The 26,438-nt window shown below is 33.8% G+C and overlaps 1 protein-coding gene across 1 annotated transcript in view; it reads right to left on the reverse strand.

The window, feature by feature from the left end:
- Positions 1-4,899: 4,899 nt before the first annotated feature.
- The window catches only part of LOC138696649 (reticulon-1-like), a 261,158-nt gene continuing 239,619 nt past the window's right edge, over positions 4,900-26,438 (reverse strand). Inside the window, exons 3-6 of the mRNA XM_069821869.1 lie at positions 26,162-26,369; positions 14,147-14,355; positions 10,317-10,422; positions 4,900-6,475 (exon numbers count right to left, since the gene is read on the reverse strand). Of these exons, the coding sequence (XP_069677970.1) occupies positions 6,415-6,475; positions 10,317-10,422; positions 14,147-14,355; positions 26,162-26,369 (584 nt within the window). The 3' untranslated portion in view covers positions 4,900-6,414. The remainder of the gene's footprint in view (positions 6,476-10,316; positions 10,423-14,146; positions 14,356-26,161; positions 26,370-26,438) is intronic.

Here is a 26,438-nt window from a genome sequence, read left to right on the forward strand (position 1 = left end):
TCTTTTAAAATATGTACATAACAGGAACTTTAATCATATTAATATGTAAATGTACAGAGAAACTGTTTACTGAACAACTATTGCCACTATATTTCCACTCGTAATAATAACACCTTACTTGTTAATCATATATCTTGTAATTAGTAATTATATTTTCAGCATAATAACAGAGGGATTTTATTTTCAGATAATCCAAATAAAACGTTAACTTTCACTTTTATATATACACTAGCTTCGCTTCACTTGTTAGAAATAAATATCGACTTAAATGTGAATAGAGTTTTGTAATCACTTAGTGAATAATATAGTAGTTTTGTATGTTGTAAGTCGTTTGCTCCTGAATCATTTTGAAAGTTGTATTTAAAACTATGAATTTAACTGTTATTCTAGAGTTGTTCAGTCAATTCTACTTTTAAGATTGATACTATATTAGACCTAATAGACAATTGGTCAGAGTCTGAAATGAAATATATTTGTATGAACTGAAGGCTCTTACTCTCAGCTGGAAGAAGATTTCCAATTCAATTATAAGCCTATGCATGAACTTTGAATGATGGCGTATGTATTTCTTTTACCACAAACGATGTCACTTGGAATAAGATGTTGTACTGTCTTATATTATTTAAAAAGTGTGATGATAACGGATGTACCACGATAAGTAAGGTTTTAATTGGTTCTGGGGGCCTCTTGAATCTCAGGAGGAACAACTTTTACAACAGCACAAATAAACCGTTTGGCTCATTACCCCAATTTTTTGCATTGCATTTATTGCAAAATTTATTCATTTTATCTACTTTAACACAATTCAAATGAGCATAGTTAATATTTGGATTATGAAATAATGGAATGTTAAGTTAATGTACTATTACCGGTACTGCATACTAAATCAATACACTCTCGTTCGATAATTTTCTGAGATGAAAATGAATGTGGTACATAAATATTATTTTAAGAAACACAGGAAACATATATAGGTAAATTATGAGCACAGGAACACTATTTCATGACACTTTGTAAAATAACTCAGCTACAGCGAGCTCAATGGTAAAATACTACTTTTTACTCCATATGTGCTGTAAACATTTATATGTTTACAGTAAGTACTCTTTGTTCCTTGTGGCAGCTCATGAATGGTGAGAAGATTTCTATATTTCTTGGTCCCGGGAAAATACTCATCTTTATGACGAAACTCTTAAAAATAGTATTATGCTCTGTGGACAAAAAGAAACTGAAGTGCATAAAATTAGACTATTTTATGTGGAACAAATAAAATTTAAATAATCAAGTTATATAATATTGCGACAGGATATCAAGTTTTCTGTGCGTAAGAACCTATTTTACTCTTACCTGTCCTCAATTCACTCAGGAGTTACCATAATAGCATATAGCATTATGTCCATCTGGAGACCACACTTTCAAATGGTGAAATAATAATTATACAAATCGGTTATGTAGCTTTTGAGATTACTTCATACAAACACACAAGCATTCTCTGTATGTTAATACTGATAAACATTTATATATTCCCATCATACAATTATATCCCTATAAAATAGTTTTAAATGAATAGCTTCTGTTTGTTGTTGTGCAAGGCCCCTTATAGACGAAGTCATTTCATTTCATTATAGCCTATTAGTCTGAGATGGTGATGATAAAACGCATTGTTATTTTAAAACTCTTGTATCTCGTTAAATATAAAAATTTTGCATAGAATAAAATTCATCGGAAATCATTTTTAAATAAACTTTTGTTATGAAATATTTTTCATAGAAGTCAATAATAAGCGAGATATTTCGATTTATTTCAGGCCCCCTTATAAATAAAGTATAATATGGTTCGTTCTCTCATCGCATCTTCAATCCGTCAGAATGCTTCCTATGAGGTTTATGAGGAGGTTGGTTGCGTCTCTTCTGATGGCTCTACTAGACGTGCTGATATCATCATAATTGATTGGCAGAAGGATAAGGGTGTCATTCTTGATCCCACAATCCGTTTCGAGATGCATGAGCAACAGCCAAAAGAGGGGTGTCGTGAAAAACAAGTCATATATGAGCCTTGTTGTCAGCATCTTGGAGCACAATACCACATCACACACTGGACAGTTTTTGGGCTCATGTTCGGTGCCCGTGGCATGATCCCACAAGAAACTTTAAATCAGCTTAAACAATTTAAAATTTCTGATGCAACGATTGATGCCATAGGATCTCATGTGTTAAAATCATCCTTAGCTATAATTAGTAATCATTTGTACCCAACAAACTTTTATTGTAAATGATTTCCTATGTTTTCGTATCATTTATCTTAATGTTTTCTTTTTCCATTCAAATTGTCACACAATTGGTTTTAATGATTATTCTTTATGAATTGATTAGTAGGCCGATCTATTCAAACCCTTATTTAGGGTAGCTTTTTTGTTAAAAGAATTCGATACTGCCATATATCTAAAATCTAAGTTAGAACAAATTTAATTTATATTCCAATTTTCATATAAATCAGTTCAGCCATTATCGCGTAAAAAGGTAACAAATATCCAGACAGACAGACAGACATAAAAAAAAAAAAAAAAAGCGATTTTTGGTCTCAGGATGGTTAATTATACATGCTGACACTATTTATTTTTGAGAAAGCGAAAATTACCAGCAAATTTTGGTTACAGATTTATTATTAGTATAAATTCATCACTCATTTCACAGCAATTTCACTTTATTATAAGAAGTAAAAAGAAAGTACTGGCACACAGAAAAAAATAGGTTTAGAAATTTTCGTGGGGAAAAAATAAAACAAAGTTTCCTCTTACATCGAAGCATGAACTGCCATAGTGGCTCAGTGCTAGAAAACTCGGCTTATAAGGCAGAGGGTTAATGTTCAAATCCCACTCTACTCTGAATTTATAACTTGTGTTGGGGAAGCACGTGATTCAGGCAACATAGGGGTTTTCTCCAGGTACATCCCAATAACTCTCCATCATCGTCATTCATTTCAAGTGTAATGTGGACCCACTGTCTGTGATGCATTCTGGATAATCTTTAACAAACTAGGTTGTCTCCACTTCTCGGCACCAGCAATATCATCTGCGAGGCTACTCAATGAGTGGGGACAAATAACAAGCCCTGTCATTGGAAAGAAAGACAGAGAAAGAAAGAGAACTGGCTTTCGACATGAAGTCTATCTTTCTATGTACAGACATCTCTCTTCAAACATTTTTTTAGTAGGTTATTTTACGACACTTTATCAACATCTTATGTTATTTAGCATCTGAATGAGATGAACGTGATAATGCTGGTGAAATGAGTCCAGAGTTCAGAACCGAAAGTTACCCATTTGCTCATATTAGGTTGAAGGAAAACCCCGGAAAAAACCTCAACCAGGTAACTTGTCTCAACCGGGAGTCGAACCCGGGCCACCTGGTTTCATGGCCAGACACGCTAACCGTTACTCCAGAGCAGTGGACTTCAAACTGTTGTATGGGACTGTACTCATATTCAGTATCTATCAATGGAAACAATGCATATGAACATATATTTAGGGAGAGAAGAAAGGTTTCTCTTTGAAATCAGAAACACGTGATTATAAACAATTTAAAAAATTGCAGATGGGTTTGTATATTACATAGAATAAAGTGACAAATAAGACTAAGTCAAAATCGACGTGAAAAAACACTCCCAAGAGAAATTATTGAATAAATTCTTTCTAATTCAGTTGCTAATTTTGTCTTAACAGGTTTCCCACTGGAGTAGCTCTCAATCGCAACTGAATCGAAATTCAGTTATAATTGCAGCTTCATTGGATTCAAGACCGTCTATTCGCATCAGAGCTATTTCGAGTTTAGTGCCTGCAAACAGCAACTGTCAACTGCAGTCACCAAAATACACAACACACTCAATTGATCAACTGATTGCAGTTGAGTTGAGATTGAAAGTATACCTACATCTTGTTTGCACTGTATTAGTAGTAACTGTAGCTGCATTGAAGTACAGTTGAGTTGAAGTTGATAGTTTCTCCAGTGATAAATCTCCCAAAGTCCTACATTTCATGTCAGGGAAAGCCAGTGTTTTCCTTACTATAAGAGGATTACAGGTATGTTATCAAACTTTTATGTGCAGGTGAACCACTGCACCAAAGATCTTGATTTTGTAATAAAAAGGGAGGAATTCAGTCACATCTACTGGTAATTATAATCTGCTAATATACTTTTAATACTGGCATCATTTTCAAATGCTGAACTTCATAATCAGAGAAATTTATTACATATATTCAACTTTCACACTAAAAGGCCTTGCTTTGAAATTACAAACAATGCCTTTTGTAAGTAAAACAGAAGTTAATCTCTTATTTGGGTGGATATTAAATAATTTCATATTTTGTTTATGTCTTCTGGATAATTGTTCAAAAAAGTAAACTGAAAAGCTTAGTGTAATTTGCAACAAGATGAAGGAAATCAGATGTTACAAAACGCGTAAAATGTGTGATTTGAGACACTCATATATAAAAAAATAGGTATTCTTCTCCTTTCCCCAATGATTTCTCTGCATGTGAATGTATATGGTAGAACATGAGACAAGTTTGTACAAAAATGGAGAGTAAGTGTACATATTACATGAACTGTATAATATACTCCACTGAGGCAGAATTATGTCTTAACAGTGTTCTCTTCAACAGATTGTAGAAGACTAATATAAAAGAGAATAGCTGATCTTCAAAACATTATAACCACAAAAATTGACTCAACTTTATTCACCTTTCAAAGCATTTACAAGTCTTCCATTTTTTTATCGTTGAATGTAATATATGGAAAATCGTAATCAGTAGTGTTCTGACGATAAAATATAGGAATATCAAGGAAAAGGAAAAAACAGTGGAGTAGAAGGATTGTGCCTCAGTCCGAACGAGGCTCTCCAGTTCAAGCGCATTTCAAATTGTTTTTATTTGTGTACAAAGCACATATCAATACAACTGAATGTATATGCCAAGGATAATCACTGACAAAAATCAAATGAATTGCATTAATATGACCGTAACACTGACACCTCTTTTTCATTTCATTGCACCACATTTTTCTTAAAAACTACATCAGAGGTACAGCTAATATGAATAATCCACAATATTGGTATGAAATGCAGGGGTTTATTAAAATGAGTATGTAGCATCGTTATTCACCCTTTTTCCTTCCCAATATTAGGCTAAGTTTTATTATAAATCTATCGTGCGCATTCGACCAAAAAACCTTTGTGTGCATTGCCCATTGGCGTTATCTCAAGCGTAATAATCCGAGGACAATTAGACGATGTGTGATGAAGTGGACAAATAATCATAATTGTAATAATAATAATAAGAAACACCGGAAACTCTACTCACACATACGCACTGGTCACCCTCTGTCTATCACAAAGTTTCTGACGTCACGAGATCCTGAATTATAAAAATACATAGGGCAGTCATAAAGCAAAACCGTAACATTTTATTTGCAACTCACATAGCAAGTTTTAAACAAAATATCTGGACCACTGTATGTGACATCACTGTTCAAACACTTTTTTTTTTTCAGTTAAATAACAATTCTTAATAAAGAATTAACATTGATTATGAGCATCTAGCATTTAAAGCCTTTCAAAAAAAGCACTCAAAATTTTCTGCAACATATGCTCAACTTTTTAAAAAATATGCAACATGATAGAAGGAAACAAGAATTTGCTCTACATGCAAACAATTAGCTATGCGAAATATGTAACAACAAACTACATTTAAACATTTTGAATTTATTTCTCTTACTTACAAAGTGTTTTCCTTCCTTGGGCATCTTTTCTGAATCTTCTCTACAAGTAAAAAGACTCCCCTCCCCCATTCATACACACATCATAAGCTGAAATTCGATGCTATGAAAAATAACGTATATATTTCCCCCCTCCCTGACAAAAAAAACCCACCCCGCCCATTAAAAAAATCAAAACTATAATCAATAATAATATTAATAATAACAATAATAATAATAATCACTATTACAAGGAAAGAGAATGACCAGCCTCGGAATTGCAGATCCTGCTGCTGAATTCTCAAAATGCAATGAACTGCAACCCCGAATCCGTTCTACAGATTCCCCATAAAAAATTTGCTAACTTGCCATTGAAACATTACAGTAATACAATCATAACCTATGAGTACGGAAACACGTAACACACACAGGGGCAGGCAGTCCGAAATTTATTACGAACCATTCTGACTTAAAAAATTTGCAACTTATGTACAGGAGTTCGAACACGAAGGAGGGAGGTACTGTATCTAAACAAAACTTGTGCAGATGTTACAATACAGGAAGTAGGGTCAAGGGTGAGGCTTGAACTGTAAACTCTGTCCACACTGCTCTTCCAGCATTCATTGTGTGCTTTAGTCCATCCACGCTCTTGTATCTTCATCTTCTTATTGATCTTTCTTTTCTTCCTCAACAGGCTTCTTGCCAATAGGAATGGCAGCCTTCACTCTGAAAAACAAAACAAAATGTCGTATACAGGCATGAAAAACTTTATATTAAAACTTCCCAAACCGCAAGGGTTAACATAACATATATTCAACAGCAAGACAGGTAAAATGGGCCAACAAGGGTATTGATCCTGCGAGACAAATACTCTTTTGGAAAACAATTCTATCTCCAACAGAATTCCATTTATTACATACGATCAGCATTATTTAATATTGTGAAAAAAAGTTTTACGCTTTACAAACGTGCATTGAGATTTGACTTCTTCAATGTTCCGTAGCTAACAGATGTTTTGTAATCAGATAATAGTAATAATTGATTCCGTAGGATATCCATTACTAGCACTTGATTCATCGAAATACTTTTAGACTTTAAGTAGGCCTACTTATATTTAAGTAATGTCCAATAGTTATTGAAGGCAACAGCAGAAATCTTACGACAGACAAAACAAAGTTAAAAATATTATTCCCATAAGTGGCTCAATGCGTCACTTGAATCTCCTTAAGTGTGAAATCACCAGGAGCTAACAGATTATAGAAAGTAATAAATATTTCTTTAAAGAATTAATATTGAGGTCTCAGTCTTCACAGCCTTGTTTATGATAAATATTATATCACATTATTTCTCTTATATTGTCTCTAAGTTCGTCTATAGTGTGGGGGTTATTCCTATATAATCTATTTTTTTTAGGAGTTTTTAGGATATGGATAACAATTTCATTAAAAGACGTTGCAAATGTGTGAAGGATTCCTATAACACAGATTAGTACCTACTCATTATGAATTACAAATATAATAGTGTGCATGCTATTATTAACCAAAGTTATATGAGCAAAAATACACAGAGGGTTACGAATTGATAAAGAAACAGTCTATGGCAGTCATGCAAGCATTTCTAATGCAACTGACTAAGGCAACTGACTAGCTTACACTGTATAAACATTGAAATTAAATTACTAATCCCTCTTCGTTAGCATTGCAAATAACATTCACGTTATCATTTGTATTCTGTTATTGTTCTTTAGCAACAAAATAATATTTAAATTATCATTTATATTCTGTTACAATTCTTCAGCAATATAAATAATATTCAAGTTATCATTTATATTCTGTTATAGTTTTTTAGCATTATAAATAATATTCAAGCTAACATTTATATTCCGTTATCATTCTTAAGCGAAATAAATAATATTCATGTTGCCATTTATATTCTGTTATCGTTCTTTAGCGATGTAAATAATATTCAAGTTATCATTTATATTCTCTTATGTTCTTTAGTGATATAAATAATATAAATTTAATGTTAGATTTGGAAAAATACAGTTTCATAACACTAGCGTTAGTTTTTCTTATTATTATTATTATTATTATTATTATTATTATTATTATTATTACTACTACATTATACTATCCTGTAACACAATAAAATGAAAAGGAACGACAAGGATTTGAGTCAGATATTGACATCTGAATTCAGACGTTCTTTCAACTGAGCCACGGGGGCACAAGCAAAGAAGCATAATAATATGAGGAAAAATTGACCCAATCCTCCTACAAGACGTCCTGATGATTTGTGGAAGCTCGTCCAGGACATGTCCACTCGACTTCAAAATGTGATCGAGATTGGAGGAAGATGGACTAAATATTGAATTGTGGCTTTTGATTTGAATTGTTTGAATTTTCTAAGGCAGACGCCAGTATGCTTGTTTTATTTATCCCATGAAAGATATTTTTGTTGAGTACAAAATTTTTCTTTCTTTCTTTCTTTCCATTTGCAGCCATAATGTCATAATAAATGATAAGAACCTGATGTTTAGGCCTGCTAAAACAGTCATAAAAGAGGCAGCAGCAAATATATTTTCTCTCTATTTAAAAAAAAAAAAAACATAAAAAGCACTCGATGGTGTTCGAACGCACGACCTCACAAATACCAGCCCGGAACATTACCATTATGCTACAAGTGTAACACGTAAAATGCTTAAATTACAACTGTATATAGTAGGCATCGTGGTTCAACAACATGTAACATCACCTATCTCCGAATTGTAGCAGAGAAACCCGAAGGGAACTTAGTATGCCACTTTTTCTTTTGACAGCTGTACCTTTCAATGTCTACCACAATCATAATAATGAGAGCTACAGTCCCATATGTAATTTTTAATGTAGGTATAATTTTTAATATAAAATGAATTATAAGACGACAATAAATTGTAAATGTTCTTTGCACATATTTAAATACAAACCTTCACAACTGAATAAGACCCAACTTTGTCCACTTATGAACTTGGAATTTACTGTGCAAGATTTTGAATGTAAGTAATGAGTTGTTTTTCTAAGTTCTTTCTCTTATAAGTATTAGTCCTTAAGAAAAAAAAACACATGCTTTTAATGTAACTCAGCTTGTAACCAAATGAAGTCTCATGTTTAACCATAATAGCATTTTCAGAAAAAATGTCTTAAAATGATTTTAAAGACTATTGTTATCGAAGATTGTATTAACCAGAAAAATGAGCATCAAATTCAACTGTTGTGACTCAACACAAGCAGTTAATATGAACTTTCAACAGTTGCGTCAACAATTGTGTGGGAGAACGACTATGTCAGTCCTACCAGTTGCAACATATCCTGTTAAGTGATGAGAAACTCTTATGTCAATATATTCTATGTACTTTAGAACTATCCATTACACGTATGTCAAGAGTATCCAACAAGATTAGGGTGAACGTTTTCATTATCTTCACGTCCATTACAGAACCACCATTAGGATTCATGTTAGAGGGAGAAAACGAGGACAGAAGACTTTAACAGTACATGTGCATCCTGATATTGTGCATTAACAATGAAGTCAGATCAAAATGCTCTTCTAGGATTCTGCCTTAGAAACACATAAGGAGTTATTCTATTATGCTCTGCCACCACTGACCAAATGGTCTGTGCATCTATTTTCCACACTGGACAGAGTTAACATCCCAGGAGAGTAAGTAGATTAAAAAAAAAAGTGTTGGGAAGATTTTCTTGGGGGACTTCTGGTTTCTATGCCATTATTTTACCAGTTTTCCACCATTTCACTCACTGCCTCATGATGAACTGTTCTTGTCTGCCAACACATTATATTGTCTGTTTACAAGCAAAACACATTAAGTAAAAAAATATGACTTCTGAGAGAAAAAAGGCATAAGGTATGTGTACAAACTTAGAACTGGAAAATGAAATACATTTAAAGAGAAACAACTTAACATTTTGAGAATTAACTTTTGTCAGAAGAAAAACGTCTTTTTCTCAGAAATAATATTTTCAACTTAATGTGTTTTGATTGAAAACCGACAATATTCTTGTGGCATTTAACGACATTATCTGACCAACTACTTGAAATGGAGGTTATAAAAAGAAACCTCACTTTACAAGATGTCATGCTCACTTACACAAATGTAATGAAAATGATATTGTATTGAAAAAAGAGAATAAATGAACAGACTTGTTACTGCACAATGAATATAAACAGTATCGGTATCTACATATAATGTAATGAAGTGGTATGTAACATACTGACTAATATGAGGGATTAATATAGCACTTCAAGCTAATCAACTAAGAATTCACCAAAGTGTGTAAGTTATAAACTACGACCTCATTTGGCATAATCTTAATGTTTCACTTCTAGAATTTTACACAATGATACCTCACAATTTGGCATGGGGGGGGGGGGGGGGAACAATAAAACTGCATTAATTCTTTTTGCCTATCAGTACACAGGAATATGCAGCACTTACGTGGTATCAAAATCACGCTACCATGTCTGCTGCAAAACAATACTACATGAAGGTATTTGTACAGTATTTACTTACTTGGATGTGATGTCTGCAATTTTGCTCCGCACAAGATCCAGATTCTGATCAATTTGCGCCTTGTTGTTCTCGTACACCTTGGGCAGTGTGAAGAGGGCCACAAATGCTGCAAAGATTATTACATACTGTTTCACATTCTTACAGGTACCAATTATTACAATAAATGATATCACACCCAGCCAATTTTAACAGCATCTGTGAGTGGCCTTACTCACCAACTTGGGAATTTTAGGTTACAGAATATTAATAACAGTCATATATGCAAACACAAATATCTGATATTGTTTATGAACGCCAAGACGTGCTAGACTGCTCTAACCAGTATAAACAGAACAGGGACCTACCCTCCACCCAATCAATTTTTTTTTTTAAATATGTTCTTTTACAGTGCTGTATCAACATCTTAAGTTACTGAGCATCTGAATGAGATGGTCATAATGCCGGTGAAATGAGTCCAGGGTCCAGCACTGATAGTTATCCAGCATTTGCTCAAATTGGGTTGAGGGGAAAACCCTAGAAAAAACAATCAGGTAACTTGTCTCAACCGAGATTCGAACCGGGCCACCTGGTTTCGCAGTCAGACTCCACCCAGTCAAATAGGGCATACTGTACATCTGCAAGTAGTACTGGATTTTACTTTTCACATAACCTTGATGACTATTTCACTCTGCCAAATTCTTCTTTCGTCCCTTCACAAATCAAGCATAGGTTTACTATGAGCAAAATGATGTTGCTCTAGATGATGCAAAGTGTCCATGTCAGGATAGGACGAATTCTCAGATAAGTGACCATAATCATTACCATTCTTTGTCCAAAAGAGTGCTCCTGTCTGCCCCTATGGACATACCATGCATTCTACTGATGACTATAGATTTCCTATTTGTCCAACGTATCACAAAACTGTAAACAATACATATGACCTGTTTCTTGAGCTGTTGACTCAAATTATGGTGTGTTTTGAATCAATGTACCATATTACTCTTATCCCATTCAATTAATCAATATCCCATTATTTTTATTAGCATGACACTTTACATATTCAATTTCATCAACCATGGCTCTACCATGCCCTCATGTTTGCAAGAGATATTCAGTCTTCTTCTTCCCTTCAAGTATTAGACTGTATGGCCTGTTATGATCCCACAGTTGAATTTTCAATTCAGCGCTTCTTTGGACGACCGAGAGATCTCTTCTCGTTTGGACGATAGTGGAGCATGACTTTTGGAATTCTATCTCTACGCACGCGATGTAGATGATTTATCCAGTTGTTTCGATAATGTTTTACATGATTACTTACAGATTCTAGTTGTAATTCTTCCATTACATCTTCATTGTGTTTTGTATATCCAGCTGTATATCTCATAAATTTCATTTCATTGGCTGTTATTCTGCTTTTGTTTTTCTTCCTCAATGTCCATCCCTCACTGCTGTAACAAAGTACAGGTCTCGCCAAGGTTTTGTATAGGCGAATTCTAGTATGCCTTTACACTAGGATAGGTTTCATAATGTTGTTAATGATTCCCATTGTTTCGGTATATTAAATACAATTTCTAAATTTTAGAAATTTTATGTGAAATGTCTACTTCATCGAAAAAAGATAATGTATATCCGAGATATGTAAAAATAATTTACTCTAATATTTTTTAATCTAAACATATTTTGCTAGGCACAGGGTATTTTCTGCAGAAGGCCATATTCAGTATCCACCCTTAACTGCATTACACATTTCTCCCTACTGTACCCCACTCGAGTTCTTTCGCCATTTCTTCTTTCCTTTCTTTCTTGCTCGATATCTTGACTTCTCTAGTTTTCCTTTTTGGCGTTTCTTTATTTTTTATATTTCACTGCTCTGTTTCTTCTTTTCCCTTTTCATTTTTCCTTTCTCCATTTCTCCTTTTCTTTTTTTGGCGTTTCCTTTCCTTCTACAGTTCTTTATTGCTATATTTCTTCTTTCCACTTTTCATATTTCCCTTCTTTCTCAATTTCTTGATTGTTCCATTTCTTTTCTTTTTTTAATTTCCCCTTTCTTGCATTTTTATTTCTCTATTCCTGCTTTTTTGGGGTTTCTTTCTTTCTTTCTCCATTTTCTGATTTCCCTATTTTTTTATTTTTGGTGTTTCCCTTTTTCCTCTATTTCTTGATTTTCTATTTATTATTTGGTGTTTACTTTCTTTCTACATTTGTTGATTGATCTATTTCTTCTTTTTTCTTTTATTTTTGCTTTCTTTTTACATTTCCTGATTTCTTTCATTCCTTTCAATTTTTCTTTCTTTCTACATTTCTTGATTTTTTTCATTTCTGTTTTTGCTTCTCCATTTCTTACTTCTTTATTTATGAGGTAGTTTAAAAGACGAAGTGTTTCACAAAAAACCGCACATGTTAGAGGAACTCCAGGCTACTACTGAGCAGGAAATAAGATATCAGTTGATGAGCTCAGAGGAGTAAGTGATAACATATTTTCCCGATATCAAGTTTGTATACAAGCAGAAGACGACACTTTCAACATCTACTGTAAGGCAGATTTCATAATTCATTTCTGCTTCCGCCGTTGTAGGCTGATGCTCGACCTGTCATTTGGAAGCCAGACTCCATGCTATGGCAGCCATATATATATTAAGGACCTGTATTGTTGGTAAATATTTTAAAATAAGAAGTTATATTGCTCCTGTGATACAATGCCATCTTTTAGGCACACACTGGTGTTCTTGATTCTTATAGACCACACAAATTAACAACATACCACACTGAACTGACCAAGTCATGCATGTTTGCCATTTCTCACTATAGTTCAAGACATGTCTAATTGATCTCCAGTAACTAACAATTACAGACAGTTACTATTTTAATGTCCTTTCAATTACTCAAATAGTTTATCTATAAATACAAACAACTGGAAAACTTAACTCAATTTTCAAGATGAAACAAATAATCAATTTCAATTGTTTTGAAAACATTTGAGACTCACAGTAACAGCAATGATTCACATTCACAGTACCGTACTTTAGTATATAAAATGAAAAAAATTAAATGATCTTCACCTGAATTCTTGCGTAATAACAACGTATCATATTTTTATGATTATCAATGCACTCTTGGCACACAGTGACTTTTAAAGCAGAATTATTGAATAGACAAATTATAACTAAAATATATTTAAAAAACTTGAGTATCCTGTATTTAATATTCACTCAATGGACACACAATGTACGCTTTCCAACATTGTTTCAGTCTTCCCATATCTTAACAGCTCTCATTTGATAAAACAAGAGTAAATGTGGAAGATATGCATTCATACAGTGTACATTTTTATACAAATTTTATTGATAGTGTAAGTTTAAAATGTCACCAGTGTGTGTGAATTTTAACCTCCTGCGGACAGAGTCATCATTACATTGTCAGTTCAATCGAGAAAAACCCAGTAGTAGTCGTAAAAATCTTATTTGAACAGCTTCCAATTCTGTGTGTTACGTAGACAGTCTCATCATTGGCACACATTAAGAATGGCCGGCAAAAAAACCAAGGTCATTTCAACTACTACTAACTTGTACATCTCAGAAGAGATATTTTTGTTATCTGTGTTTTTTCAATTTGTTCACTATGGACGATAGGTTTGTTGGTATAAGTGTGAAAATATGCCTAAAACATTCCTTATCAGTCCCTAGACCATGAAAGTTTAAGCTTTTCTCCATCCAGAGTATTGGTTTTTGGGATTATGCCATTTACAAACGTCTACTCTTGGTGCATAGTCTTAATAGACAAATGGCAAATACTGAATGACACAAATACAACTTTAAAGAGAACTTCTATTTCAGACTTAACACATAACATACCAATGATAATGAGGGTCATGCCATTGAACCAAGAGCCCACGTAGGTCAGGCACCACAGCAGTACTCCGAACTTGATCGAATCCACCAAATCCTCGACCAAGAAGAGCCGCCGCAGTTCCAAAGCTGCTGCATTCACGTGGGCTACGGCAATGTCTGTCACTTCTCGCACCTTGTCTTGTGGCAGTGTCAGGTCCAACTCCAGTATGTCCCTTCATGATAAAATAAAGCATACTGTTAGCAATATATTCTTCTAAAAGCATACTAAATACAAATATGTTCTTAAAGTGGAATTAAATTCAATGAGGAAAATGTTAATCAGAAAAGTTAAATGATGCAGCACTTTAACAGTCTTCTATTCCTCGTAGCTAGTAACAGCAGCACCAGCAACTTATGAGCACTACAAAAAAAAAATGGAATATTTGTAAACCTTAAATCTACACGATATTACATTCTTCCAAATTTTTATGCAATGTAACTATATTTGTATGAAACAAAAACAGAAAATAAGACAGGGAGAAATTTCAGAAAACAGTAATTTTTCACGAACTGCTTTACAATTTGACGAAAAACTGTAAAAAGTGGTCTGAATCATATTGCAGTCTCCTAACCTTCAAGAATAGAACATTCAGTAAACTAGTAATACTGTAAATGAGTTGCACAAGATAAATTAAACAATTAATATATGAAAACAAATCAATCCAGAACTCATTAAAGACATAAAGATGAGGGATTTATCAGACTTTAGATGGTAGTAAAAGTAATAACACAGTCCAAACTGACTATAACATCATTGAAGAGACTAAGAAAATGATGTCACAATGAACAAGTGCTGCTATAAGAAAAAATAAATACAACAAATAAAATTCAATGTAGAAATACATTCACAATATTATGTATTTTGTTCACTACTATAATTTAATTTATAAAATACGGTACTTCACAATGTTGTTTTCTTATTATTTTGAAAAATAAAAATATTGTACTGCACTGTAGAAAATGGTAAAATACAAAGTAAAATACTATAATGTACAGTAATTAAAACACATGAAGTACTTCAATTAACATTAGTTGAAGAAATCTGTTACATTTTGCAAAATACAATATCAGTAAATCAATCACAATTGGACGGAGTTACACAATAAGAGAGCAAGCACCAAAAACTTGTTTTGAGATACTGGCCATTGAAATAAATCTCTTTTTTTTTATAAAACATTTTATGCAGGAAGTATTATAACATTCTTGTATTCTTCACCTGACATAATTAGGAACATTAAATCCAGACGTTTGAGATGGGCAGGGCATGTGGCACATATGGGCGAATCCAGAAATGCATATAGGGTTAGTTGGGAGACCGGAGGGAAAAAGACCTTTGGGTAGGCCGAGACGTAGATGGGAGGATAATATTAAAATGAATTTGAGGAAGATGGGATATGATGATAAAGACTGGATTAATCTTGCACAGGGCAGGGACCAATGGTGGGCTTATGTGAGGGCAGCAATGAACCTGCAGGTTCCTTAAAAGCCATTAGTAAGTATTATAATATTCGTAGTATTACAAAAAAATAGCACAAATAATACCAAAAAAGGCTAACCGATTTTTAATAAGAGACCAGCAGATTAATTAATATTTCAAAGCAAAATAAATAAATAAATTTTATGCAATAAACGAATTTTTGCTTATAAATAGCAGCAAAATTCAGATATCGCATTCTTGATTCCCCCCCCCCCCCCAAGTTAAATTAGCCTGCCATCAACAGATTTGTACAAATATCTCATTTTTTTCAAATTGTCGGTGCTAAGCGTGACATTGAACACCCATACTTTACTAATGGCGAGGGTAAGATACAAAGACAACTCTTATCTCTATTCCCTCTACACACCTTGAAGGAGTGCATTTCAAAACGTTTGCTTTACAAATAGCCTCTTTCTCTCTCTCTTTTTTATGCGTTAATGGCAAGTAACGCAAGGCTGACTGAATCAAGAAGCAACTTCAAAAATTGTTCTGAAGAATTTATCGAGACAAACACAATGATAAACTAAGCCTTATATAGTTACATAATGGTGTACAGGATAAAGGGGATTTTTATTTGCGTAAGATTATTCACCTAGTAATGAAATAATTCAATGTAAAACAATCCAGAATTATAACAGTTTATGCTGTGTATGTTAATTCTTGTAGAAAGGAGAAAGAAAATGTTCTGATTACATGAAGCATATCACTTCTACCTGACTGCACTCTACTAATGGATGTTTATCACATTATGCCCAGCTGCCACTAATGAAAGCACTAGTCATTAAACTGTCACAGTTTCATTTAAAAAGGGGATAACCCCTACATTTAAAGCATTAGTAAATTAAACAATCTACACAATAGGATGACATTCTAAACCGGACATATCAAACTCAAGTTTATTGGGTTTAGTTACCAGCTACTGGTAATGGGCGACTCATGTGTCTGACTATTTATAGATAGTTGTAGGGGATAAATGATGGAGAAAGGAGGTGGACGAGACAGTATATCAACCAGAAGGTCTGCACAGAAAGTATAGTAATTACAAATACAATATAAATATGAGTGGAGGGAGAAACACTGTACTTTTATAGAAAACAGGGAGCCAAATAAGTCTGTTATGCAAAAGATTAATAATAATAATTTGCAAAACATACAATATTCATACATCCCCATGTCCCTGCCATGCAGAAAGATGGAGCTAAGTTGAAGTAATTATTGACGATTATGAATTACGTGTAGTCAATGTTGCCAGTTTATATTTGTTATGTAAAGAAAATTAAACAAATTTAGTTTAGCAACAAAAATAAGTTTGTTTTATGTTCGTTAAATTAACACGTGATGCACATATGAGGCATTGTGAAGATAAAGGGCAAACTCAACACCAGACAAAACTTTATATATATATATATATATATATATATATATATATATATATATATATATATATATATATATATATATATATATATATATATATATATATATATATATTTTCGTAAATTATGAGCCATGGACAACAATAATGTGAGGCAACTCTGTTGAGCTCACACTTCTTTGCTTTCTATAATAAGCAATGAAGAAAATCGAGCAAAGTGGCTGCGAGTATGAAGGGCAAACTCGACATTTTCCTCCCTGTTTAAGCATCTGTGCTGTTTCCGAGTACACCCATTCCCCTTCCCTACAGCAGTTGAAGCAGACATGCGCCAGTTTCAACAACTTATCAGTGAGAATACCATCTCTGTTACTTTACATTGCTACACATTGTTTATCTGCTGTTTGGAGAGAGGGTTTGTATTGATTGTCTAAAATGGCGAGTGCAGAGAAGAGTGTAGTGGATGGATACGCTAAGAAACCAGAAAAGTGGTTGTCAAATATAAGTAAAAGAAATGTTATATAGGTCAGATATACACATCAAGAACAAAGAGCTGTGGCTGCTGGTCAGCTTGGACTCCATGTAACTGCAGATGCTTTGGAAATGTAGGAGTCATTCGTCTGGTCATAAACTTTATTGCACTACCAAAGCTCAGTTTATGGGAGCGAAATTTAAAGATGGAAAAATCTTTCAATCCACACAAGATTACAAACAAGGATTCTACATACACAAAGAATATAATTTGAAAGAAAAAACACCAATTGAACTTCAAAAAGGAAATGCCACAAATTACAACTCTGCAGAATTATTTCTTGCAAAAAAGTACGACTGTCCAATTGTCTTGGCTCCTGCAAACTAAATGACATACGTGAGTTGTTGCCATTAGCAGGTTTTTTGTTGACATCATCGAAGTCCAAACTCAGAAATGCAGGAACAAGAACAAGAAAACGATAACACTGACATCACTAACTACGAGTAAGTAACATAAATTATTTTTATCAGAAGAAGATTTTGTTGGGAAAAAAGTGTGTCGCAGCTCCATAATTCGTTCATTAGACATATTTAGTCCTTGAAAATATTAAACAATGTAGAATACAAAAAGTAGAATATGATTCATTTGTATGTTTTTTGAATAAATAGTATTTCTATAAGAAAAAATACTTAATCTATATAAGTCTCTTATTGTTGAGTTGAATTAAAAAAAATGGATTTTCCCCAAAACGTGCATTTGTTAAGTTCGCCATTTGTATAAAAATTATCAGTCAAGATTGGTTTGTTGTTGCAAAGAAGATGGTATTTCTAAAATCCTATTTTATTTTTCACGTACTCATATTTTATAATTTTGTTGAACACTATTACAGAGTGCATTCAACTAATCCATATGCACGTCAAGTGTAGTTTTTAAGATTCATTTTCGCGTGTCAATGCTGTGTCAAGTCCAGTTCTACAAGGGTGAGGAAGGAAGATAGAGAAAGGTGCATCGTCCTTACCAGCAGGCAGTGCATTGCAGAGGGAATACTTGAATGCACAGTGTTTTAGTTTTAGAGAAATTCTGTTAATTAATCAACTGTCCAAAGACAGGTTGGAACCTCGTAAGTGACGCCAATATGAAGTGTATAAGAAATATTAATAATTTTGTTTAAAATATTACGTCATTCATTTTGAATGCATACTTTTTGTTATAATATGCTATTTCGTTTGAGCTTAGCACATAGATTTCTATGGATAATTAATGTACATAACTTTTAAAGTGCATTAGAATTTATTAGGCAGTCACTTTAGCGTAACAAGTAACCGCTGAACCACAGACTCCTGTATTGCCCAGCTGGTGGGAAGCGATAGCTTATTGGCTGGCACAATCCCTGTTGCAGTTCTGGTCAGATGACAACTGAATGACTAAGTACAATGTATTCTGATTATTGCTATCGCTGGACGGGAGAAAGGAAAGTAGTGACAGTGTCATCTCCATTTCTCGCCCTTGCAAATAGGTCAGACACTGTGATTGTCAGTTCATTCTGAATCGCAGTAAGAAGTAAGTAGTTCGTTTATATTTTTCTTTATTCAAGTCATTGTGTAAGTGTTATGAGGTTCAGTGTAGTCTGCCAAAAATATCCGGAATCTCCAGTTTCATCTAAGAGTACAATTTATAATTTCGTACAAAAATTTAGAAATACAGGTTCAGTATTTGTCAAGAAGGAAGAAAGGCGACGACATGTGCTAACTGAGAAACAATTAGACGACATAAGACTTAGGTTGGAAAATAATCTGGTAAAATCTATATGTTGTTCAGCGCAACAAGTGGCGGTATCACCCACTACTAAATTGTTAAAACTGAAGTCTTATAAAAGACGTGTCATACACAGACTTGAAGAGGCCGATAGTCAGGCAAGACCATTATTGTAGGTGATTTCAACAATCTGTACATGATGGAATTGTTGACCCCAATTTAGTGTTTTTTACTGAATGAAGCATGGTTTCGTTTGAGTGGTTATGTCAATGAACTGAATGATCGTCATTGGAGTGGTGAAAATTCACACTACACTCTACACGTTCCTCTTTACAATGAAAAAAATCAATATATGGTGTGCAATAAGTGGGCGTAGGATAATTGGACCTATATTTTTTGAAGAGACAGTGAATTCCTGTCGTTATGTGAACAATATACTCACTCCCTTTTTCAGGGAACAGATGAAGAAAAATTTTATGTATATTTTATGCAGGATAATGCTACTGTTCATACCGCGGATCTTTCCATGAGGGAAATAAATGAAATTTTTGGTGACAAGAGTTGTGAGTCGTAGCCTATAGCCTCCTAGATCCCCTGATTTAAATCCCGGGACTTATTTGTAGGGCAAATTGAAAGGACGTACATGCAAATAATCTGCATACCATCGATGAACTCAAAAGCAATATCCAACGCAAAGTTCGAGCAATATAGACAGAAGAGCTCCGTTGAGTGATTGTGGATGTGTTTAAAAGATGTGAAATGTGCCAGGCAGCTGAAGGTCTTCATTTTGAGTATCGTCTCTAAGCATAAGGGAAAGTTTTTGCAAAGTTTTCATTAGGCTACCGCAGAAGCGGGGTGTGGTTTAGCAGCTCATCCCGTGTCTCTATTGCTCTCTGTCCAGTGATAATCAGAACACGAATTAACAATCACAGCATCTGACCTACTTTCAAGCACGGGAAATGGAAACGAAGTTCCAGTTACTTCTCTTTCTCCCCATCAGTCCAGAGGTAACTGGAACACGGTGTAGTACTAGATATAGTAATTCTTCACTGACAATCTAATTACAGTCAGCACGTCTGGCTGTGAAACCAGGTGGCACGGGTTCCAATCCCGGTCGGGGCAAGTTATCTGGTTGAGGTTTTTTCCAGGGTTTTCCCTCAACCCAATACGAGCAAATGCTGGGTAACTTTCGGTGTTGGACCCCGGACTCATTTCACCAGCATTATCACCTTCATATCATTCAGACGCTAAATAACCTAGATGTTGATACAGCGTCGTAAAATAACCCAATAAAATAAAAAAAATAAAAAACAATCTAGTTTCTTTTGTCTGTAAAAACAATGATACAAAACTCCTGTGTTTTAATATCAAATTCGAACTAAAATAACGTTTATATCACAACTGATAAACAGTAATTATTATAGCGTTTTTATGCCTTCCCAAATGTATCAGACTAATATTCTGTATACTGAAGTGGCAGCAACAGAAGTAGTAACTGAAGTGTGGGAGCAGTTAACATACTGTACATGAACTATCCATTACAAGTTATCAAAAGTTCTGTCAATGGAGTGCTTGGTATGACTCATAGACATAAATCAAGATAAGATTACAGAGCTCAAATACCAAAACCACTTCCAAAGTAACAAAGTCCAATGAACCGTAAGTAATGCCATTAATTTCAAGAAGTTATTCTTTGAGATATTTACAACAAAAAAGTTAGTACAATTTTGCTAGTTCTTGTTTCCTTTTCGAGACGAGAAATATTTTAAATGAAAAATTTCACAGAGTTTTAGGAAAGCCAATGATTTAATTCACAATACGCTCAGTCAATTTCAGAGAGCAAAGTATTGCGACAATACATTATTGAAATAATTTTAATTTTGTCCTTTAAATGTGCAGAAATTTGATCCAAATAAATGTAAACTTGTAAAATTCCTTTGCAGAACAAACAGTTACATTTGTTTGGATAACATTTCTGCACATTTAAAGGACAAAACTAAAATTCTTCCACTACTTTATTATCATAATACACTGCTCTCTTACACTGACTGAGCACCTTGGTGTTTCAATCAATGGTTTTACCAAAACACGCTATGAAATGTTTCATATAAAACAATTTTTATCTCGGAAAGGAAGCAAAAACGAGCAAAATTGTACTAAACTTTTTTGTTTGAAATATCTCAAAGAATAATCCCCTGTAATTAATGACGTTACTTACGGTTCATCCCCCTGTATATATGTAGCTATACAAGTAAAATGTTTAACGAAGAAAGGTTTTGGAATGCAACACAAGGATACAGTGATAGAAATGCAATAAAATACAATGTACAAATTTCTTTCGCCAGTTTCGCTAATCTCCTAAATCAAAAACAAAACAAAAGTAATGAAACCCTGAATACAACAGACACAAAGCAATGTAAACTACACGTTTTCCTTTTAATTATGCACATATCACAAGATTAATATTAAACGAAGTATGGAAACAAGTACAGAACAAATAATGCATATTACGACATACTGGTTTTGGAAACATTATTTTTTATAATTGCTATTTTATACTGAAGTGTCACTACCAGTAACTATGATCTTAAATATTTTAAATCAAGTAGCAATAAAATTCTAAAAGCAACGAATATTTGGAAACAACTTTTAGCTACCATTCAGGACCACCCTTAAGAAATCCAGACCTTACATCAGAATATTTTTTTGAATTCTGTATAATGAAAAATGAACTTGGAAAAACTAAAATTTCATGAAAATAAATGGTAAACATAGTTTGACCCAGTGTTTCCTGCACTGGTTCATAAGTAAATGGAAATACTACAGAATGCATAGAAAACTATAGGACATCATATTGTTTACTTTCATAAAGTTAATTTATTCGCATATTCAATCTGTGAAAGTTTTTCCATATACAGGCGTTTTACGTTGTGTGAGTAAGTATTATATGAAATATGGTAAAACTTCAAAGTGTTAAAATACTGTAGTTAAAAAGTTAATATATCTATGTAATGTAACTATAATACTTTGAAGTTTTAAAGTTGTGTCATATCTTATAATAATAAGTGTTATAAAGTGAAACATTTTATATTTACATATTCAATTGTGTAAGTGTGCAAGTGCAGGAGGAAGGCAGAGGGAGGGAAAAAGAAAGGCAACGGGCGGAGAAGACAAGTTATCATGACACGAGTGAAAACCAAACAAATTGATTTTTTGATTTATAAAGGAAGCAAATTAATATCTTTTAAGGTATACATCATTATGTAATTAAATTAATGAAGTTTGGTTTAGAAACACGTTCTTTTTTGAGTAACTTATTTCTAGGACACATGTCGTGTTAACTCAATTTTTTCAATAAGTTAATTATTCTTAATTATTTAGATTGAGAAAAGAGAGATTTATGAAGATTATAGAAATTACAAATTCAGTTTTTAAAAACCTTCACTAGTGCAAATGAAGATAAATGCAAATAAGACGAAGACTATGGTCATAGGAAGAAAAATAAAGGAGGTTAACTTGAGAACTCTAAATGAGGCAGTAGAATAAGAGGGCAGCTTCAAATACTTGGAGTGTACTATAAGCAGTAACATAAACTGCTGCCGAGAAGTCAAAAAGAGGATAGCAATAGCCAAGGAAGGAAGCTTCTATTAGAAAAAGTGGAGCATCTTCTGCAGGGGCGTATTTTGCGGGCTACCGGGGCTACTGGCGGTAGCCCAAGGAAATTACAAAAGAAAAAGTTTATAATATAACATAATGTAATAATTTTGTATTATTAGTTTTACCATAGTAATTAAAATTAAAGTAATTGTTAGATATATTTTGTGTAATAAGAGGGTCAGCGGTAGCCCAAACCCTTTAACCAGTATACGCCACTGATCTTCTGCAGACCTCTGGAAAAAGAACTAAGGAAGAGACTAGTGAAGTGATTTGTATGGAGTGTGGCACTTATGGGCCAGAAACATGGATATTTCAACAAAGTGAAGACAAGCGAATAGAAGCATTTGAAATGTGGATATGGAGAAGAATAGAACCTGTGAAGTGGACAGACAGAATAAGAAATGAAGCTGTGTTAGAAAAAGTGGATGAAGAAAGAATGATCCTGAACCTGTTCAGGAAGAGGAAAATAAATTGGCTGGGTCACTGGCTGAGAAGAAACTGTCTGCTGAAGAATGCAATGGAAGCAATGGTGAACGGGAGAAGAGTTTGGGGTAGAAGAAGATATCAGATGATAAACGACATTAAGATACAGTGGAAGCTCCTAAGTTCGACTGCTTACGTAGGAGAATTAGACACGCCCCTATATGGACACTAAGAAATGGGTTTGCCATTTGAATGGGTATTGGTTTTGTGTTTTGTAGTGATACTTGTGTTAAAGGAAAACAGAATATTTTATTGATTAGGACATCCATATTTAATCACTGATTTTAAATTAATGAACTCTTCTTTTTCTATTTGAGAATTGTGCCATTTGTGAGACGGCACTGTCGAAACCCACTGTGGTACTAGAAATGCATACACAAGTCTCGGGGCAGGCAGGAAATGCAAGTACAGTACTGTATTCGTTGATGGATAACCAATAAGAATTTGTATTCATTTCACCTGCCGCACCCACTACCCTTATTGGACTGAATTTTCAGTTCTGTTTTGTCGAACTTAAGAGAGTCCACTGTATATGGTCATATGCAGAGACAAAGAGGAAGGCAGAACATAGGAAAGATTGAAGAAAGCTGGGTTTGCAATGAAAGACCGTGGACAGAACAATGAATGAATGAACGAACCAACGAACGAACGAACGAACTAGTGCTAAAAGCATATTCTACTCAAAACTTATAAAACTATGGTTAAGACCTTCCTAGTACATGAAAGTGATATTTGGACTATAATGAAATTGAATCAGCATCAATTCAATAGTTGAGATGCGATATGAAAAAAAAATAGCTCGGTATCAACTTTTGGATCACGAAAGGAGAATTCATTCAGGACTATGGAGAGAAAGGACGACAGGATACTCAGACAGCTCTTGAACTACCAACCTAAAGGGAAGAGAAGTTTGGGACGACCAAATAAACACAAATGATTGAGATCTAACAAGTCATGAGGTCTAAAACAGGAATGGATAAGAATGACGATGATTAATCATTTAATAACTATAGATCAGATAGTCTTGTAAATAAACTCAAAAATGGATCACAGTTATGTTTTTTTTTATTTCAGTAGGTTATTTTACGACGCTTTATCAACACCTTAGGTTATTTAGCGTCTGAATGAGATGAAGGTGATAATGCCGGTGAAATGAGTCCGGGGTTCAACACCGAAAGTTACCCAGCATTTCCTCATATTGGGTTGAGGGAAAACCCCAGAAAAAAACATCAACCAGGTAACTTGCCCCGACCACGAATTGAACCCAGGCCACCTGGTGTCTTGGCTAGACGTGCTAACCGTTACTCCATAGGCGTGGACTCACAGTTATGTTAAAGAACGCGAGTGATCTAAACTGTGATGTAATAATGTGTAAGGAAAATATACTAAATATCTAAAAATACTTCAATAAAAAAGTAACATTAGAAACGAAATTCTATTTTTTTCTCCCATAAATATATAAAAATCCTGATCCATTATCTAAAATGTGCAGTACCGGTATTATATATAGAATCATTCCCTCAATATATGAACATCAGGAAATCCTACTTCGTTGTTCTGTAAAGATATTTGAATAATTGTACTGAAAAAATCTGACATTAGAAGGCTATGTATTTTATACTTCTGATGGACAAGACAGTTTGTGAGCATGTTTGGTCTCTACTGACGATCCTTAATTTTAGAATTCGTTTTCAAAGGATGCCATGTTATGGAGGGGATCATATTTTCTAGTTTTAAAAAATCCGGAAAAAAAAAAAAAAAAAAGACAAGCAGGTTGTTTGGGAAAGGGAATAGAAAGGAAACGTTGTGAGATAAATATAGGAGTGAATTTTCACATATAATTTTCGAACAATTTTCAATTCCTTCAAACACATTCAACCAGAATTTCAATACCAGTAATTCACGAGACATTGTGAAATGAAACTTAACAATGTCAATGGAATAAGTGAGTGAATCAATGAATAAATAAAAAATAAAGACAGGTCATGTTCAAAATAGTGTAAAAATGTGTTTCAGGGGTTTCCAAACCTTTCAAACTGTAAAGTTATCTATAATGAACTTAAAAAAGTCCAAGATATTATTACTGATACGAGGAAAATCACAATATAAGCTTGAGTTAAGTCTACAAAACTCAAAAACTGACGTGAAAGGCAGTAAAACTTACGGTAACAGTTATGATGTAAATAAATGAATAATTCCTCTAATAGCAACTTCTTAACTGCTGCTTTCAGTTACGCAAATAATCTAAAATCAAGTAAAATCCTGTTCTGAGAGTAATCAATTATTCATCTTCTTTATTACTCTATTGTTTGTTATTCGAACAAATTTTGTTTTATCTTCCATTCATATTGCCGAACTACCGCTCCTACTAAATTTTAATGACTGTCCTCAGATGTTTTTGAAGTTCATTGGTACCTTAACAGAAGGCTAACTGCATTCTGATTGCTTTCCAAGGTGTATGGAAAGGTGAATGTACTCTGCCTGCATTATCAGACTGTACATTAACACGAATACTGTAGTTGCACACTGCTTACTAATGATACACCGCTGCATCTATAGGTGTTACAATGGCAAAGTCGTAAATGTAACCCTCTTCATTGCTTTACCCCCAAAATTCGTTTACTTGAAATGATGTGGCAAATCGGAATAGTGTAGTCTATCTTAACATTTTACTTAAGTGACCATGTGCTTACTTGAAATGATGTGGCAAATCGGAATAGTGTAGTCTATCTTAACATTTTACTTAAGTGACCATGTGCTTACTTGAAAGGGTGGCCATCTGAAGTCTTCTGGACCGCCTGCAGGACATTCTTATAGATGCGGAAGCTGATGGTACCAGTAAGAAGGGCCAGGGAAAGGTACGCCACTACACTGATTAGAGAGAAGTACGAAAGAGACAGCAGAACTCCCAGCACACTGCCGAAAACAATTCCAGACTTCTTGGGGTCACGCCAATACACTAGCTCCACCACTGAAACAAAGAAAAAAAAAAAGTGGTTATAAAATATTGCAGAGTCAATTTAACGTCGGTCTTAAACTA

The sequence above is a fragment of the Periplaneta americana genome, chromosome 3, assembly GCF_040183065.1.
Source record: "Periplaneta americana isolate PAMFEO1 chromosome 3, P.americana_PAMFEO1_priV1, whole genome shotgun sequence".
NCBI classification, from domain to species: domain Eukaryota; kingdom Metazoa; phylum Arthropoda; class Insecta; order Blattodea; family Blattidae; genus Periplaneta; species Periplaneta americana.